This window comes from Gobio gobio, assembly GCF_949357685.1.
Source record: "Gobio gobio genome assembly, chromosome: 4".
NCBI lineage: Eukaryota > Metazoa > Chordata > Actinopteri > Cypriniformes > Gobionidae > Gobio > Gobio gobio.
Window position 1 is genome coordinate 39035674 of NC_137100.1, and position 21213 is coordinate 39056886.

Below are 21213 nucleotides of genomic sequence, written 5' to 3' on the forward strand. Positions count from 1 at the left end.
TGTGTGTCTGTTTGGCATACTGGTTATTGAGGTCACTTTTGACATGCCTCTCTTGTCAGTGAAAACCGACAGAGCTTTGCAGTCCAATCTGTCATCTGCCTCTTTCTCTGAGATGCTCCTTCATGCATCTTCTCATTGCCTTATCCCATAAATATCCCTCACTTTAAACAGACTGCAGCTGTGCCCTGCTCTTGAGCTTTTGCTCATTTCTATGCAAATTTTGGTTCTGAAAGTTTCGCTGTACTTTATTTTACCATAAATTTGATACACTTACCATTATGCGCACAATTTGCAGAACAATAACAGTTTTGGTAGTGGGACTAGAAATAGATGGTTTATTCCTGTTCTGTTTTCTAGTTTAAATCTTTAAAGTGGACATTAACTGAGGTATTGTGAGATGGGAGTCTGCTATAAGACTAAATGTAAATCATGAAGTCAGGGGAAAAATACATCGATTGAATGCTCCGTGTCCAATAAACAATTACATAGTTTTTTTTCCCCAAGGCAAACAGCAGTCATAATGGACTGGTGGCACTTTCCAGGCGGCACCCAAAATGAAGAGTTTGGAGCCTCTTGCCCAGTGAACATTTTAGCTTTGCTCCCAACTTTTGTATTTTGTGCTTTTAAATCTGGATTCCACAGAACAGACCGATTCATAATGTGGCATTACAGTCATTCTGTATGATATTTTTGTTTAATAAAAACAAAAACAAATCAATATATAGATAAATTACACTGTTGGGAAAGCAGGCTTCCATTTAGTTTAGTTGTCACCATTGATTTTAGAACATGGTTAACCAGGTTGACCTCAGCCCAACCAACCAGATGATCAACCAGATTGAACTTGCTCAAAATCTAGCAGAAAGCAGTATTTTTGTTGTTGTCGTTTATTATGAGGAAATTTATTTATTTATTTATTGTTGTATTATAGTTAGTTAGTTAGTTAGTTAGTTGGTAAGTTTGTTTGCAATTTTTTTTTGGACCTCAGTCAGTCCAACCCCAGGTTGCACTTGATCTGAGCTCAGCGTCGATTCTCTTGTTAATCTGGGCATTAGTTTCCAGTTTAGCTTTAGCCGTTAGCCTAGACCCTAAGGATTCCCATTCAGTCACAGCCCTCGTTTACCTTATTTCAGCAGCATTTACATCAGCCATTGCTCTAAACCCATGGCCTGAGCTGCTCATCCATTCTTTACACAAATGAGATTATATGTGCGGATGCTGCTAATCCTAAAAGCATCTCATTTGATTGGATTAAGTGTAGTAATTGTCTGTGCTGTCAGCATTGCTTGGCTGGAGCAGACTATGGATGGCTGTGCTTGTACAGATAGGGGATGAGTACTCTAGACTTCTGTGGGGCCAAATGGATTTTTGTTGAAATTCTGTGCCCGATGCCCCGGCTGATGTGAGTGCAGCTTTTTCAATCTGTGCTGGAGTGTTTATGCATGTATCTCTCTGTCTGTTCTGGATTATTGCATTCATTTGGCTGAAAATGACCCTGCGTTACAAGACAGTCTGATTGTGGCTTCTACTAGAAAAAGTCGAGTGCTCTCAATAGAAAACAACTAAGCACTTAAGCACTTAAATCATGGGATATACTTATACAAAGGCAGATGCGTCTAAAAGGACATTTATCATATGCAGTATCAATATGTAATAAATGCACTTATGTCTCTGTTGCATTGTTTTTTTATAGAAAGCCTATTTATTGATGTGGTTTTGTTTTATTAATTTCAGAATTCTGAATTTTTGAGCACTCCTTTGAATCTTTGTTTCTCTCGCTCTCTGTTCACCCATAATTCATTGAAATGTTTAGTTTGCATTGTTTGTCCTCTTGGCACAGATGGCACTTAGATACTTAGAAAACATGATACCAGCCACAAGTTGAACCATTTACCAATAGACCAGGCTGTTCGGTTCTGGTGGATGGAGAAGACGATTGTTCTTAGTGTGTAAACTGGATTTCAACTTAAATTTGTTTTCATGTGTGCTTTCGTTAACTTACAACAACTGAGATATGAGCTGTGTTATCTGCAGGTTTTAGATCCAGTTACTGTGGAGTGGCTCCCATCAGTTTTGTGGTCTACTTGCGAGCGGCGTGACTCAAATTCTCTGCCCTTTACACAGATATAAAAGCTGCTGTTGGTTAATGAAGATGGGGCAAATGAACTCGCGGCTCGATTGGACTCTTGTTGTGTCAAACGTGATAAAACTTTTCAGTTTTACGGGCGTTACCATCTTTGATATTACATCGGTAATTGTCGTTATGGCTACTGGTTAGAGAATACGGCCTTGATTCTCGTTGCACGTTCATTCAGACAGTATTTGAGACACTACTGTAAGTTGCTGTGTGAACGGGACATTTCGAGACTCACACCTGCAAGTAACGTGGTTGTCATTCCCAAAAGCTGACAGTATGAATGTAGCCTTATTTTCTGTTTATTGCACTAGAACAGTTCAATGTTAATTTGGCCAATGTTATGATTGTAAATGACCTCTGTTATGATTGGCTATTGACCTCCAGAATGCTGAACATCAACTAGGCAATGATATGTAATTGTAGGCAGTCGAAGTACATGTGCTTATGGTCGTGATGCCACAACCATTCATTTTTTTGTTTTGTTTTGTGGTATGCATTTGAAGTTTAGTTTTCAGAAATGATTTGTGGATGATGGACAAGGAAGGAACTCCCTTAGTTATAGTATATCTTCATCTATATCTGCACGTATACACAAAACTACTTGAATATATTTTTTCCATATGTTCACTTTCAAAGGCAAAACTACAATGATAACTTGACTACAAAAATGTATTTTGTCAAAGGAAAGTACCATTCATGTGTATGGTGAGAAGCATATACTTAAATGACGGAGAGCCTCACAAAAAGACACGGACAGAATTGGAGCAAAACTTTCTTTTTTCTCCTTAAACACACACACATTCACAGACACAAGTCTTGTCATAGACACAAACAGACTTTAATAAACTTTCTAGACTGGCACCGCTTTTTATTTGATGCTCTCAGATGATGCTCAAAGATTCTAATGACTATACAGGGTCAGATCTAAATTAAAAGCATTTGAACATTTGTGCCAATTTTACCGCCGCTCGTTTTATTGTTCTCTTGCGTATCCTTGGTTCGCTCCCTCCTGAGCTGGGAAGAGGTGATGTTGTCAAGGAAACTGTCATATCTGGGGAAAAATCTCAGTGTTGCTTTATTGCTCAGTAAATTTCATTTGGGTAAAAAAGGAACTAATTCCTAAGGAAAGACTGAAGTATGAAGATTGAACTAGAGACACTTTTAATCAAACTGTCAAGCTCAATATGTATGTTTTGTGATGAGTGATTTTAATAAGGCCCCAAAGACGGCCTCGAGTCTGCTTGGACAACAACATCGGCTGTCTTTATTGAATGTGCAAGCAATTAATCTGCTTTAAAATACAGAAGAAGTGTCCACTGTTCTCGCTCAGCAATAATGCATAAGAGGAATTAGTGTTTGTGTAATGTACACAAATAAATAAACAATGATTATTGATTATCCGAAACCACAAACTTCTTAGTATAATAAAATAAAAAGTGAAAAGAGTAATATGTCCTAATTCACAGTTCATAAAATAGTAGGCAAAAAGTACCCGGATGAACTATTATTTCCAGCGAGATTCTGAAGTGTGCATTCGATGGACACTTTACTACCCCATGAGGCCACAGGAGAGGATTTGTGAATGGCAATGAAGCGTGATGCTGGCAGGTCACATGACAATGACACCATGACAAATGTAGCATGTACAGATTACATTAATACAACACACATTCATACTGTACAGAATATACATTTTTAATGGTCACAAAGTAATTTAAAAGTAAAATACTTTTTTTTAATACTTTATTTTTTGGAAGTCATGGAATCATTTACTCAAGCATTTCGTTCAATTTGTCAAACAAACACAGTTCTTTCAATCCATTCTTATTGATTGGCTTTAAATTGAAGCGTAGCTATTTCAAATTATATTAGTTACAACTTTTACAATATAGTTTAAATTACATTATTTTAAAGTATGCAATATAATTTTGTGTACTTCTGTGTTCAGTATAGCCTAAACCACCATTCAAAAGTTTTTGGTCAGTAAGATTTTTTTAAAGAAATGAATACTGCAGTAAATTGATCAAAAGTTTGGGAAAATCATCATATTAAAAATTATTTCTGAATGATCATGTGACACTGAAGACTTTAGTAATGTCTGCTGAAAATTCAGCTTTACCATCGTAGGAATAAATTATTTTTAAACAAAATTAGGTATTATTAATAATATAGGAAACAGTTCACAATATATTTTACTATATTTTGAATCAAATAAATGCAGCCTTGGCGAGCATAAGAGACTTCTTTCACTTATTAAAATATTTAATCATACCAATCCCAAACCTTTGAATGGTAAGTGTGTATATATAGTCTTCATTCTCCAAACTGTTAGCTAAGAGTTGGGAAACTTTTTTCAGGAGTGTGAACAGACTGTTTGCGTGCTGATTTCTGAGCTGAAGTCTGGAAGAACTGTTGACAGAGCCGGGGCTGCATATGAAATTACCCGTTTTATTTAGTATTGGAGAAAATGTTGTTTTGGTTGATTATATGCTGTGTACCCTGTCACAGCCATCTGTGAGTATTGATTTGAGATGAAAGGGAGTCGTCTGACTAACAAAGACACGCATATGAGATTCTTATTTTTGTGCATGTCTAGTTTTGTCTGTGGGAGAGAGTAAAACCATTTATACAAGCACACACGCATACAAACTCTGACAGAGAGATAGAGAGAGCAGAGGAAGTAGGACAGTGGAAAAATATGCAAGGAAAGGGAGGATGACAGACTAAGAGAGCACAAGAGGGCAGTAGAGAGAGAGAGAAAGAGTGAATGGGGGGTGAAAGACGGGGCTGAACGAGTGAACGGGAGAGAGAGAGAGATTTTTCTCCGCTCCGCCTTCCCCAGAAAACAACCGGCAGCGGTCGGGCTGCTCAGTGCTGACTGGGTGAGAGAGAGAAGCAGGGAGAGGGAAGCGCTCGGCGCCGGAAAAGAGAAAAATGGAGCTGTGAGAACTGCCCAACAGATCCCTTCACCTTCAGGGTTATCTCCTGTCCTGTTCTCTCCGGTGTGCGACTGCTGAGCTGAATTCACATGATGACTGGTGAGTGATCAGTCTGATTCCTTAGTCTTTGGCTCGGACTGTTTTCATGTTGTTCTCACAAATTTAATGTGATTATGCAAACTAGGAGTCTCTCGCGCACGCTCACACATAGACATGCTGTGATCTGGGACTGTTTTGTGACTGTTTTGTGTGTCTGTGATGGGGGATGTTGGTCACATTAGATGTTCTGGGTCACTGGACTCATGTGGTTAAATTCTGATGCCATTTTAGTGTGGAGTCACTGTGGCCAGCAGCAACACATCTGCAGTAGGATTTTTAAATAAGCTGCATTTGATTAGATTACGCTTTAATTTAAAGTTTATTTATGTGATGGAGGGTGTGTCATTCTTGTGGTAATTAAAATGACTCCTGCTCATCGCTGGCTGCCTGTCACTTGTGTTTTCTTTGTTTCGTTTTTTAAATGACCTGAGGTTATGAACTTCTCTCAACCTGTCGGCTTGTGTATGTGTGTGTGTGTCTGTAATTATATTTCAGTTTAACAGTTGCTCTCATTCATATAACACTGAGACGCATATTACACCTGTTAATCCACCATCTCCCTCCCTCCCTGGATTTATAGATTTAAAGATTGACTAATGATTCCGCATACCATGCAAGTGAAATGTACGCAATTGAATATTATATGTAGAAAGTGAAATGGTGTTTCTGTTACCTCAAGGAGCTTGCTCTGACCCTAAAAATTACTGTTATTGGTGGAGCCTACAGTACCTGGCTGTCCTACGTTCATGGGAATTTTCAATTTCTCATTTAAGTCAAGCCCTTTATGTGTCGAATTTATACAGCTTATGGCAACGTGCACACAGATGGAAAAAGTGAAAGGAAAGCCAAATTTATTTATTTTACCAACACCTCTAAACTGAGTAGAGAGAGAATGAGAGATGGTGTGAAAAAGAGGGAGGAACGAGAGGACAGTTGTCTCCTCAGTACCAGCTGTTGTTCGACATCTCTTCAGATGTGCCGGAACGGAAAATTAAAGACAGATAACGTTTGATCGGAGGATATAAAAAGACAATGAAAAAAAAAACAGTCTAGTACGCAATTTTTTTTTATTTTTTAATTGCAGTACACATTGCAAATCAAGCCCAACTCTCTTTCCCCCTGTCTCGTTTTTTTCTCAGTCGCTCTCTAATTGCACTGTCATGACCAATCTCTCTCGTCTATTGATTTGTTGTGCGCTGCTGAGGCTGGTGTCCTGGAACATGAGGAGGGTGGTATAGGGCATCATCTCCCCAGGAGAGGGTCACCTCAGAATGCTCAACCTGACCAGAGCGTCTCAGAGGTGAATGCTTCAGAGAGATCAGTATAAGAATATAAACTTCCAAAGGCTTCATGTTAAGTGCTGGCATAGAAAGCCAGTTTATGTTGTCTGATCTGTGTTGCATGTAGGACACACTCAGAATGGAACGCTACCATATTTGTAAGTGTTATGCATCAAGATAAATACGGAGGAATCTTATCAAGAGCTTTTATTCCTGTCCTACAAGGAAGGAACGGATGCGTCTAGGACTGACAAACAAGTTGAGAGAAAGAAAGATGATGAGAAATGCCCCCAGTTTTAAAATCATCCATGATCCATAGTATATATATTTTTTTCCTTTCAGTAAGAAAACCTCCGGCAGGCATTCTTTCCTGAAATGTCTGCTAGTTAAAACAATAAATAATAGTCGCCTTATCAATTGTCCAGCTGGAGTCTGAGGTGAGTCAGATCCACGCATATATTGGCAGCAGCACATTTAATCTTACCTGAAAAATACTCTTATTTCACTGCATTTATGTGCAGCTTTTTCTTAGGTACAGTCCAAGAAACATATTTGCTGATTTATTTGTGTTGTGCTGACAGTAACTTTGCATTGTGTCTTGTCCCTTTAAGTGGCAACATGAATAAAATATGTTTGGGCTGTGACTTGAGAGCTTTTCTCTACAGCTGTGCTGCTTTTCCAATGGTTTCTGAGTCCCAGGTTTTACAATGGATATCAAGTGGTGACCCATCACCGTGCAGAAGATATTTATCACTCCTGTACTGAAACATAAAAATAAACCATAAAATGTATTGACCCATCAATATTCAAAATTATTAATAATTATGAACAATAAACAGACTGAATAGCAAATGAAAAAGTGGTAACACTACTTAAAGCCTATATATACTGTATATTTTTTAATGCATTAATTTTGCCTTGTAATGCACCTTATAATGCATTGTATGGTCTACTCTAATGAATAATTGTAACCACAGTTATAATACATTATAATACTTCCATTCTCAACAGCCAGTAATTCAAAACACAAAACAAATTATGGTTGGCACAAGCCTAGTTGCTGCAAGCTAACTTGTATTCAGTATAGTCTGTCTTGTATTTTATTCATTTATTAACTTTTTTTACCTTGCATACTTCATGGGGGTTTTTTTTAGGAATGAGGGCATGTGTCGCAATCTGGCTGGCATATGTGTAATTTGGCTAGTGTCTACAAAGTGGCAGATTAATATTTTGTGCCAAAATATCAACAACAACAGATATGGGAGGCGTTTCTCCTTTCTTTTTAAACGTGTACATGCTTATTTATTTGGCTACCCTAACACGCACAATTATATGGTTAGTTGCACGTCATTATTTGCATTTAGCATCATTGTTTTTTTGCGCCGTCTGTGAACAGACCTATGACCCATTTTTGGACCCGTCAGTTGAGATCCACTAATTTACAGTGCTGTTACATGAACTCATGGCACAAGCAACCAGCTTCCAATGGAATATTCACTCCAGTTCATCAATAAATCAATCTCTCGCACCTCTGGGAATGGATGTCTTTACATGCAATGTCCTGTTTGTAGATTTTCAGTTTGTCCCGGCATGTGTTTGAGCATGTGTGTGTGTGTGTATATGTGTGTTTTCTCATGTAATCTTCTCTTTTGGCCTAGTGTGTGAGCAAGCGGCTTTGCCTGGCTGGTAGATAGAGAGAGGGATGGATGGATGGAAAAGGGAGGGGGAGGGAGGGATGAGAGATGAATAGATGGACGGATGGCCTGGCTTGGGCAGGGTGGCCTACTACGGTTATGTAACTTTTAAATCGCACATAGGAGAGAGAGAGAGAGAGAGAGGAGACAAAAACAGATAAATGAAGCATGCTGTACAATTTTTACTCTTTTCATTTCTTAATCAGTTTAATGTGTTTTATTGGCATGGCGTAAAACTAAACCATTTATGTTGCCAAAGCAATAGAGTTACCATTTGCAGTGGGTGGAAATGACACTGGCTACACTGTACAGTAGTGTTGTTAAAAGTACCGACTTCGGTACCAAGTCGGTAATGAAATTTAAAAAATGTGATACTTTGAGCGCTGTTCGTAAACACGGAATCGTAAAACACCTCTGATTGGCCATTGGCCACACGCGCTCATCGGATATGTCTCTGATTGGCTACAATGATCAACGCACGTGAGCGTTTGAAAGCACACAGAAGTGTTTGAAAGTGTTTTGAAAGTAGGAGTTTTTGAAAGCACAAACGCTGTGTAAGCGCTCGGTGAAGAGCATCATTGATCTATATTTACAACATGTTTTTAAAGTGCTGATAATAGTAGCCAATCACAGACATATTTGATGAGCATGTTAGCACAATGGACAATCAGAGGTGTTTAAATTACGATTCTGCTCAACGGCGCTCAAAGCGTCAAATTTTTTTCAATTTTAGTACCGACTTGGTACTGAAGTCAGGACTTCTTTTTTATATATATATATATATATATATATATATATATATATATATATATATATATATATATATATATATATATATATATATATATATATATATATATATATATATATATATATATATATATATATATATATTTATTGACATTTTGTGCAGATACAACATCTTGTATATTTAAAAAAGAAATAAACCACAGCTCTGCTCCGAGCTCTGTGCATTAGTATTTGATATTGGAATCTAGATGTTAAGATTATTCACTGTTCATATTATACATTTTATAATAGTATGTTATTCAGTATTTTATAATAGTATGTGTAGTATGTTAGCATTTACACTGGGGTGCAAATATTATCTATCATTTACACTAGTAAAGGCATGGTACAAAGTACTATGGTAAAGGCATGGCCTTTCGTAAAATTCTCGATTACCTGGATTCCTATTGAAATGACTGGATTTCACAGAGCCATGGTAAATGTGTCTCAGTGCTAGGCTGTCTTTTCTTCACGCTGCAGTTCATCAGAGCGTTCTGGTGTCAAACACAGTAAATGAACAGACACTGTGCCCATTGTATCAGCTGATGGCCCTCACAAACCATGTATATCAATATATAACCTCTACAGAAGTCACTCTTCTGTCTTCATTTTAAAAAGCAGGATGGATGAAAACAAAATCCACCTCTTTGTCATGTCTGTTCTTTCAATAATTCCTGTTCTTGTTCAAGGTCAGGGAGGACTTCATGCTTCAACCTCATCACATCCTGCTTGTTTCTCCTCAAGCAGGATATAGCACTGAAAAGGCGTGGAAACAGTTATTTTTTACAGATGGCCATATTGCATATGCATTTGTAGGAGTTTCCCTTACAGACGCAAAATTTATGGGAGGAGAGTATTTAAATGAATAATGAAAGGTGATATACTGGGGTTTGCGCTCGTCAGTTTACTGGTGTTTGCGCCATTATTTACCGCCCCAAAAAAGGACGTCTTAAACCAGATGCTAACGGGTAGATTGTGCTGGTCATTATGGAAATGAGTGTGGAGTCTTGAGAATCTTGAGTGACCATACATACTATACTACCAATATACTGATAATGTTGCTTTTTGAATGGAGATGGGGTGTGAGAAAGGCACCGGTGACTTTGAGTGAATACTGAAGTTTAGTTTTTAATTGGTAAAATAATGAGTTTGATTCTTTTTGTTTTAATTGTTTGAGCATAAGGGTTCGAAAACCCTTCATTGTTTTGAATAAAAGGGGTTTTAAAAGTCAAACTCTCTCTCTCTCTCCCTCTCTCTCTCTCTCTCTCTCTCTCTCTCTCAATGCTTTTATTTCAATTTTGAACCCAACTGTGCAAGATAAATGACCTTTTTGTATTGAAAGAGAAACAAATTTTCACTGTTTTATGCATTATGAGAGACTGAGATCTCTCTTTGTTTTATTGGAAAATGTATTTTCTTTTGTCAATGAAAGGTTTACAGTGACAGTTTATTTTTGGGTTTAAATATTGTAAAAACAAAAAGAGGATACAAGATTATTTTTGACTCAAATTGTGTAGTTGATTTGTGTTTTAAAGGGCTTATAAAAGCAAGAGTAAGGCATGATTTTATTTTTTATTTATCTATGAAGAAGGTGGAAAAGTTTGACATTTGGAGTGTAGAAAACTTGCTGTGTTGGGTTGATAATGATGTATTGTCTTTTGCTGAGATTATGGGATAATCTTTTTTAGAATTTTGTATTTAATAAAGGTGTTATAAAATTCAAATCTCTCTCTCTATCTCTCTCTTTCTCTCTCTATCTCTCTCTCTTTCCTTTTTAAGTTTTCGTGAGCAAGAAAGCTTGCCTGGAATGTTTCCTTTCCAAGGTTGCATGTTTGTACATGTTCTTTGTTTTCATCCATAGAAAAAGTGTTTTAGAAAAGAAACAAATTGCTTAAGAGTGCAAATGTAGTCGTGCGTGATTTCACAAGAATTATTTGACACTGCATGCAAACACATTTATACATGCGCACTCTTGAATAATTCACATAAACAAGAAAATAGTGACACACTTTCATTTAAACATATCTATTCAAACTACAGTCATGTTGTATTATTTTTACTTAACATTAACATGCAAATGTAAAAAAGGGAGACAGCTTTAATCAGATAAGTGATTCTTTATGTAGTTAGTCTAGATGTAAATGAGGCACTAAGAGGATTTTTCATTTTGTGTAGTTGTCCAAAGCAAAAAATGAAGAGCAGTGTCATAGATTTATGTTCCATAATCTCTTTTAGCTTGGCAAGTAATTGAGCATGTGTGTGTGTGTTTGAAACAAGGAAGTGGCCAGTCCAGAACAACCTTTGGTTAGCCTTTAACCAGATGCCCAGTAAACACCAAAGGCTCAACTGTTTGCTTGTGATAAGACAAAGGCGTGTGTGTGTGTGTGTGTGTGTGTGTGTGTGTGTGTGTGTGTGTGTGTGTGTGTGTGTGTGTGTGTGTGTGTGTGTGTGTGTGTGTGTGTGTGTGTGTGTGTGTGTGTGTGTGTGTGTGTGTGTGTGTGTGTGTGTGTGTGGTATTGCTTTATACAGACAGGTTCTGTACAGGCCAAGGCTAATTTGTTTGCTGTTTAGCACATTTAGCCCATTTCTCTTGAGAATGACATGTCTTCCCTCAGTCTGTCATTGTGTTGAATTTTCCCAGCATCCTTCACTCTCTGTTTTCCATCCTGGCACCAACTGCATCTTTATTTCCTTTTTATATGCATATGGAGAGGCTGGCATCCATCGCCTATGTGTTTCTTTGCCATGATTTAACTGTGAAATTGTCCATTTGGCCCGTGTTTTAATGTTAGATGTGAGGGCAGGAGATTGTGTGTAAAGCGTTTGCATGAAAGCTGAATCATATCCTCACTCTTTCACTTTATACACAAAATGGACTTAAAATGAAATGGTAGAGAGGTCAGTTTTTCACTACCTAGTTATTCAAAATCCTGATGGAAACATTGGTCTGTTGCAGGGGTGTTAAATGGGGGTCCGTGGTGGTACTGCAGAGGTCTATCTTCCAGTTATTGTTTGATCTCAAAATAATGGTATAAAATCCAGCGAATACATTCATACACAAAATATGGTACATAATATTAAGTTAATTTCAACAATGCAACAATGTTTTACTGTCCATCCCACATTAAAATATATTGAGTAAAATTAAATTGTACAAATACATATTGGTTATTTGAATGGTGTTCATCATGACAAAATATATAAATATTTGCTTTGCTCTGTTTTCCACCAAGGGCTCCTTGGTATAAAAAAGATTGAAGACCCTTGGGCTATTGTGTTTGTGCACACTGAAACATTTGTATCAGTTGATCTGTGTGTAAGTGTGTGGGAGCCCCTTATGATACACGTCTGGATGACCTTTTGACTCCCTCTAACACTATTTTGTCTCGCGGTGCTTCCCCCCCCCCCCTGTTCTGCATATTTTAGTCTTGAAGTCATGTCCTTTCTTGCTAAGCACACAAAAATAGATCAGAGAATGTTTTATGTCCTGGACCCTGCGCCCTTCCTTTTACTTTTTGTCACAAATCTATAATGTCTAATCACATTTAAAAAAAGAATAAAAAGAAAATTAAAGAGTGGCTATACCTATCAAAACAGGTACTCATATAGAAGTACATTTGTTTTTATTATTATATATATTTTCCTATAATTTACCTAAAGTGTTTTCCAGCTGATTACTGCATGTATAGATTATTAACACATTTAATTTGTGTGCATATTTATAGCTAATAAATGGATATAACAACTGAACGCTGTTAATGACTGATTTAATCTGAAAAAATGTGTCTAATTAGAAACTACGGGCAATGAAAGAGGTATGGAAACTAAATGTTTATCGAGTTTGATGTGGGAAAGGGAGCGCTATCTGTTTAAATGGGGCGTGTGAGTGAGGAGGTGTGTTATCAGTTATCCCATGGGAAGTTCCCTCTCCAGCACACGGCGCAGAAGCCAGAGATCTCACAGAATTTCCCTCAACAGTCCATGAAGCGAAGCGTGAATTCAGATCGGAATCAGAGAAATGCACAAACATTACATAGTGGCATTAGAACGGGTTGATGGAGCGGGGTTTCCTCGCATTCAGTGTAAGTGAATCTATCTATTCTTCATGCTTCAGATCTAAGCTCGTTTTGAACACTTGCTTCATTTGACCATTGTTATGTTTTCATTGTTGTGTAATAGTGATGTCCATTGTGTTCATTGTAGAAAATTAAATGTGAGTGGTTTTGAAATTCAATTTATCAAATGACTTAAAGCTAATTTTAACAGCTGTATCTTTGTTTTTGTGTATAGTCACCTTTGTTCCCTTGGATTTATATATATATATAGCCCTATTTTTTATGTGTAAAATGTGTTTTAAAATGTGCACTGTAAGGGGTGACTGGTTAGTTAGGGGTGACTAAAGAGTTCAGTTTAAGCTTCTTCAAAAAGTGCATCTATATAAACAGGTTATGTTCGATATAGAAAAATACATTGAAACCAGGCTATAATATCTTCCTTATCAAACTGTATCGTATTGCCACTATCATTTGCTCTAAAACAGGTGCGTATGTGCGTGTTCTTCACGTGGTGAGGTGAACATGTGCGCGTTGTGCACAGGCTATACTTGCATTACTTTTTCTTTTAATTGAGATGCACTGTACAGTACAACAAACACTCATATTTGTGCATGTCATTCCATCCCCATTCGGGGATTTCACCATCTCACAGACAGGGCTTAGATGAGGCTGGGATTAGCCCATTCAATTTGGTCATTCAAGTAGCTTTTATAAACGTGCCTTAGAAAAAAGCATTACTATTGTATCGTGAGGCAAAAATCTTGACAAGTTACTTTCTTTTAAAACAGCTCAAACATGCACTTTAGTCTGGGACTATCTTAAGCCTTGTCAGTGAAACCAGGAGATAATTAACAGAGAAAGCTTGTCTTTCAATGTCTTTGCTGTCTTTCTCTCTTTTTTGGTACCTCTTTTATTTAATTGTATCTTTGTTTTTAAAAAATAAGCAAAAATGTAAACTACAAACAGTATGACAAAAACAGTGCTTTATTTTCAGCATCAGTAGGTCTATTTAACAGTAGCATTCAAGAAAGAAATTAAGTAATCAAATGTAAAAAAACTTTTTTAAGTATACACTTCACTCTATAAATTAACTATACACTGATTCTTAATAAATATATTAAAGGTTGTCTGTCAAGCATGGGGTGATTTTTCTATTGTCTTTTGTTGTTTCTTTTGATTAGCATTTATCACACAGAATATTAGGTCTGGCCCTTTAAGACCTGCACGGACCCAATACTGTACATTGTAACATATCCGATTTCTCACTCAACTCTATATGTTCACTAAAGACATACCCGACTGTGTTTACCTGAATACTCGCCAGGATGTGCCTTTTTACATATTTATGACCATTCAAACCCAATAATCCGCGAATCTGATGTTGCAATCGTATGCTGTCTGAGTGAGTGTCATTTAGCAAACGACTGTATTTATGAATGGGTAGCCTTATTGAATCATTTACTCGTCTGATTCATTCAAATACTCTGATTCTTTGTGGAACAAAATGAGTGTTCTGCTGTTTGTTCTGTTTTCTTTGACGGCGCAAAAAGAGAATGTGTCTGTGAAATTTACCTTGTAACTTTATTGAACTGTTGTAGGCCTATAAATGTCACATTTGTGATCATGCAGATGTTCAGAAAAACAGCACCTTTGTTTGTGTGATAACTCATATCATTGGCTCATGTTATAAATGTATAAAACGGGAACCTAGATGTTTTCTTTTTTTGTGCTTTGTTAGTTTTTTTTTTACATAATTATGATGACATTTCTGCCTATATTGGGATGCCAATAAGATGAGAGAAAGCGTGTTTTTAGTTTTCTAACGCTCAAATCACTACTTTGGGCTGTTTATAGCCCTCGTTTGCATGGCAAACAGTGGAAATGTGGCTAATAATTTTTGACTGGCATATAATTTAACAAATTAAACGAACGTAAACTGCTAAGTTACGGAGGGGGCCCCCCTACTTGGCGGGGCCCATGGGCTGCAGCCCAGTCAAGCCCAATGGTAAGTCCGGCCTTGGCTGCGCATATATATTTGTCTGTTCTGCTTTCATTGATAAGTGAACGTAAACAGTGGAAGCAGAGCTCTGCACACACGTCCTGACTCCTGCTGTCACACATCGACGCAAATTAAGAAGAGTGCTGTCGGTATTCTTAAAGTACCGGTACTAATAAAATGTCATATCGTACCGTTTTTAATCGCAGGGTATCTGTCGATACTTTTCTTGTACCTGTATATCATGCAACACTGTTTAGGGTCAGTGTTCAACTGTCTATTGACTGAACCGCTGCTCCCCCTTCATCACACACACATATGCAGTACAGAACAGATTTACTGCTGTAAAGTCTTTTTATTTTATCCCTTGAAGCGTATCCTTGATCACCAAAATGCCATATTTAAAGTTTTTTCCTGTGAAAAAAAAAATTGTGCCTTAAAATAACTTGAATGTAACTCTACACCCCTGCTTCATTTAGTACTGTACATGCGGAGCCATGAATATGCAAATGAGCTCCGCCTCCATTCACTCACACCGGCTCGGACTACCTATTCCACTCGGTCAACTTTACTGTAGTAAACGCTGCAAAATGACAAGTTGAAACACTGGTGTAATTCAGCCATATACAGTATGTTTGAAACTGATTCAGAAGAAGTGGAAGAGTAAATTATACAGGCTTGTCTACAAGTCGATGTATCAGAATGTTAATGCGTTTTATGTATCACTCTTTACAACGTAGTTCACGTAACAGTAATTAATATGATAAGACTTTTGCTTGACTATTATCAAACAGCTAATAATGTGTTGCCTATCCATATCCGTATGCCAGTCAGTATCCTTAGAAATGCTTTGAACAACTCAGACGTCAGTGGAGAAAGACATATAATTCATCATAACATCATAATATACATCAAATACATAATTCACCCGCTATATTGCTAAATGTACACGATTTTTCATATCATATCAATATACCGGGATAACCTGGTTTCTCTTGAGACTCCCCTGCTTCAGAACGGTTATAGTTAATAATATGCTAAAGCCCGCCGGCACATTGACGTGATGGGTTACAAGGTAGTTTGTGACTTAAGGAACACCGATTTCAAACTGTGTTTTTGAGACTATCTTTGTTTCACTGCAGTTTTAAGGAGAAAATACTCAGTAATGATGTTGACTTATGAATTTGCACATAGTTTGTCTGAAAGCATATTAAAAACACCACATAGACACGAAAACAACATTAAAAACTTGATTTTCACCAAACTGGATAGATTTATCAAATGTTCTTTTTTTCATCTTTGCTAAATGTGATGATTTCCAGTGCCTTGGACCATTATGGGCTGTGCTCTTTTTGGGGGGCTAAAATTGTACCTGTCGGCTAGTTGCCATGGAAACACTCACCTTTCTGTAGTTGCGGTCCATTTGCCAAAACCCAAGCAACGAAAGAGCCTATAGTACATTGAGATCTCTCTCTCTCTCTCTCTCTCTCTCTCTCTCTCTCTCTCTCTCTCTCTCTCTCTCTCTCTCTCTCTCTCTCTCTAAATGGGAACAGTGATGACAGCAAAGCCTCAGGCTGCATGATTAATCATATACTGCATTAATTGACATTGCATTGTGATTTTGGCCAAAGCAGTATGCCATGACTAAAGGCTTTTTTAAAAAATGTATTTAATGTCTTATACAAGCTGCATAAAACCAGTTACTTCTGATGCATCCTGCTTTTTTTTGACAATTGACATGACTGATGTTATGTTTATGTTCAGTAATTTTATTAGAATAAACCTCAGAATGTATAGTATTGCATACACACTATTATTAGGTAATTAGGTATTTTTTTGTATATTTATTTATTTTGCTATTTTATTTGACCTTTTTTGCTCTTTTATTTTCCAGAAATGTTACAGTGTGAAAAAATAAATAAAAATAAAAAAATATTTTAAAAAAACATATTATAAAAGAAAAAAAACAATATTTGTTTGCACTATACCCTACGACATACTCTATTATAGTCTACTAATTGCTAACTTTTATGAATAATGTAATCATATTTTTCCTGGACAGCCTGTTACATCGATCGACCGCCCTTATGTCATCCCTTACCCAGTCAATAACAGTTGACAGTCTGTCAGCTTTGTTATCACTGTTATCAGTGACCTCATATAACGTATGTGTCTATCAGACCAGAGAAATGTCTTCATAGTGAGTGTAGAGATGTGTACATGTGTCTATATGGTCCCATTTCAGTCTCCAGACACCCTGCTAAATGTGTTTGTGTGCTGGTGACCTTAACTTTTCATTTCTATGTGAGCTTCATACACCCACACTCCATGCATTTGAAAAGAGCCTGTAATGTGCGCTCTGAAAGGCTGAATTGTGTGCATGAAGAGCTGTGATGGCCTGTGTGTTTGGGAGCATGTCCCTGCACATCTTCCTGTTTTTCTTTCTCCTCTCTTTTTTTCATGTCCGTGTTCAAGTTTGCTTTGATTTGTGATCTGTATTTTGTAGTAAGTGTTTCTATCCTTGCTATAGGTCACTGACAGTACAATCTGACGAGTGCAAGGGATGATGAATTTATTGATGGATGGAAATCTTTTCAGAGTTACACATTTCCACATCCCTGAACAGTTCAAATGTAAATTCACCATCATGCTTGCAATTAGAGATGGATATTTAGTGGATTTCTTACTATTTCTGTCTTCAGTGGCTCAACTGGGCTTTATAGTTGAATCAGCTTAGCTTCTGTTTTCAGTGTCTACAAAACGGCTCGGGTTATGTCTATAACCCTTGTTCCCTGAGAAAGGAAACGAGCACTATGTCGGAAAGACGAATTTGGGGATGCTCCCTTAGCAACAGCGTGTCTGAAGTATGAATGAAACTATTCCAATCCTGATTGGTGTTGCGTCATGACGTAGATGGTATGGCATACCCGAAAGATACATAAGGGGGGCCGGCGCATAGTAACGGCAATTATCGCGATGAAGCATGCGCTCCAGGCGTGACGAGGTGTGGTGACGAGACGCAGTGCTCGTTCCCTTTCTCAGGGAACAAGGGTTATAGACATAACCCGAGCCGTTCCCTTTCGAGGTAACTCGCACTGCGTCGGAACAATGAATTTGGGGAACTAGTACCCACTAGGCCACACCGAGGGTCACGCCTGCCCTAGTGTGAAGCTGGAGACCAGGCAAAACTAGGACTGGAGCACCCTAGCACCGGCGTCATAGGGAGGTGTAAGCTGTAAAATCGTATAAAAGTGTGTGGGGTAGCCCACCCAGCCGCCTCGCAGATATCCTGCATCGGGACTCCAGAAAGGAGGGCCACGAGGATGCCATGCCCCTGGTGGAATGAGCCCTCACGGCCATCGGTGAAGGCAAATTGCGCACCTGATAAGCCGTGGCTATAGCCTGGACAATCCAGTTGCTGATTGTCTTAGTAGAAGCAGGCAGCCCTTTTTTGGGTGAACCAATGCACACTAGCAGCTGTTCTGATTTCCTCCACTGCGCAGACCTCTCCAAATATATTTTTAGGGCTCTGACCGGGCAGAGCAGGTGAAGTCTCCCTTCTTCCGCCGTCACGTGAGGCGGAGGATGGAAAGCCTGAAGAACCAATGACCTGGCCACACTAGATGGCACCTTGGGCTCATAGCCCGGCTTAGGATGTAAGATGGCCTTAACTCCGCCAGGGGCAAACTCCAGGCAAGTCGGTGTCACCGCCAAGGCCTGGAGGTCCCCCACTCTCCTCAGAGAAGTGATAGCAAGGAGAAAGGCCACCTTAAGGGTCAGGTTCTTTGCCTCAGCTGACTCCAGTGCCTCAGCCAACCCTTCAAGTACCACCGCCAGATCCCAGGCTGGAACTCTGGAACGAGCCGTAGGCCTCATCCTCCGAGCCCCACGGAGGAACCGTACAACCAGATGGTGCCTACCCAAAGGCCCATCACTCACAGGAGCGTGGAAAGCCCCAATGGCAGCCACATACACCTTGAGTGTGGATGGGGTAAGACCCGTAGAGAAGCGATTTTGGAGGAACTCCAGCACTGAAGCCACTGGGCAGTTAACTGGGTCCACCTCACGCTCTCTACACCAAGTGGAAAACACATTCCACTTAAGGCTGTTCAGTCTCCTGGTGGAAGGAGCCCTGGAGCTGAGCAATGTCTCGACCACATCTGCTGACAGTCCAGCCTCTACGTACCGGGCCCCCTCAGGGGCCAGACCCAGAGGTCCCAAAACTCTTGGCAGGGGTGAAATATTGTGCCCCCTGCCTCAGACAGCAGATCCCTCCTCAGAGGGACCTGCCACGGGAGACCGTCTAGCAGTGCTACATTGTCTGAGAACCATACCCGAGTCGGCCAGCAGGGTGCTACTAAGAGTAGGCTGATCCCTTCTCGGCTGACCCACTGCAAGACTCCCGGGATCAGAGTGATCGGGGGATATGCATACAGACGCAGCCTCGGCCACGTCTGCATCACTGAGAGAAAAAACACAGTGGACTGTAGGATGTCTCTCGAGACGCGAACAGATCCACTCCCACTGGGCCGAATCTCTTGCACATGGCCTCCACCACCTCTGGGTGGAGTCGCCACTCCCCGGGGCTCAGCCCCTGCCTCGACAGGACATCTGCGCCCTGGTTTTGATCCCTGGGGACATACATCGCTCTGAGAGACGACAGTTTCCCCCGGGACCACAAGAGGGTCTGGTGAGCCAATCTGTATAGAGGGCGCAACCTCAGACCCCCTGATGATTCAGATACGAAACTACAGACGTATTGTCTGTTCGTATCAGGACATGGCGGCCACGGAGGTCCGGGAAAAAGCTCCTCAGAGCTCTGTAGCCTGCCAGCATTTCCAGGCAATTTACGTCCCAGAGGAATGTCGGGTCTCCCACGGACCTCTCGCAAAGCAGCCGTCCATGACCACGTCCCAACCAGTGAGGGAGGCATCAGTTGAAACGGTTTTCCGGCAACATGATGCTCCCAGCACTGGTCCCCGGGACAGAAACCAAGGTCTCTTCCATATGACGAGGGAACGAAGGCATCTGCGCGTTACACTGATCATACAGAATGGTTTTCCCCTCGAGGAAAACCCCCTGATTCCCAGCCACCACTGTAGGGGTCTCGTGCAGCAGGCCAAGAGATATTCTGTTGGACAAAGCTGCAATAAGCCCCAGCAGTCCTTAAAGGTCCCGTTTTTCGTGTTTTTTTGAAGCTTTGATTGTGTTTACAGTGTGCAATATAACATGTGTTCATGTTTCGCGTGTAAAAAAACACAGTATTTTTCACACAATTTACTTATCTGTATACTGCTGTTTTCACTGTCCTCAAAACGGCTTGAAAGATTTCCCTGTTCTATGAAGTCCCTCCTTCAGAAATACGTAACGAGTTCCGCTTGTGCCAGCGGTTCCCGTGTTGTGATTCGACAGCAGCTTAGCACACGCAGAGCGCACGTTACCGGAAAGGTCACGCCTCTCACCATAACGGGGATGCATGCGCTCAATGATCTCTAAGTGCAGCGTCCCTGGGAAAGCCAAACAAAGGTGACTTGACTCCGGGATGAAAATAACAGCGTCTCGACGACATGGCAACAAACAAACTATACGAACGCAACCGAACGCAACACTTCCTATTCTCCACGCGGGAGCAACAAGACCACGCCCCCTTTTTCGCGCGTTCTTGTGGGCGGAGGTTAGTCGACATACTGCTCTACTGACGTAATTAAAGCAGGAAATACCAGGATGTAGTCCTAACCAGCCGTTCACTGTAGGCTTTGAAAGGGAACTTCTGTTAAATAAAATATCTCGCTTGGCATTGAACTTTGAGCTTTATAATTTTACAGGTATTATAAATGCTCTAACAGCAACATTACACACTAACTAAAGTTTGAAAAATGGGATCACGAAGAACAGGACCTTTAAAACTGCTTCACAGTGATGCTGAGGCCTAGCTTCATTTTAGAGACCACCGCCCGTATGGACTCGATACGTGTGGGAGACACTTGTGCCCACAACGTAGAGAATCCCATACGACTCCCATGAACATGGTTCTCTGAGAAGGCGTCAACACGCTACTGCGTGTAGAGTCTCAACCCCAAGCACTGAGAGCAGCCAAGGACGACACCTCAATGCCGAACTGCTGCTACTCGCGACTGGGCCAATATGAGCCCAGTCGATGTAGTTCAGCACACAGATGCCCCAGAGACTCAGTTGGAGCCAGAGCTGTTTTAATGTTTTAATAT

General features: G+C 39.7%; 1 protein-coding gene across 5 annotated transcripts in view; it reads left to right on the forward strand.

Annotated features, from left to right (window-relative positions):
- dab2ipb (DAB2 interacting protein b) overlaps nt 1-21213 on the forward strand; it is a 118504-nt gene that overhangs the window by 46430 nt on the left and 50861 nt on the right. The window contains exon 1 of one of the 5 annotated variants that reach the window (XM_079815759.1): nt 5008-5175. The exons of 2 other annotated variants lie outside the window; for them this stretch is intronic. Coding sequence is in view for 1 of the 3 variants with exons in the window: in XM_079815758.1 (XP_079671884.1) it covers nt 6447-6475 (29 nt within the window). In the remaining 2 variants the exon portion in view is untranslated. Of the gene's footprint in view, nt 1-5007; nt 5176-6418; nt 6476-12879; nt 13021-21213 lie in introns of those variants that run through there. 2 more of the 5 variants (XM_079815758.1, XM_079815760.1) reach the window with 2 other exon arrangements.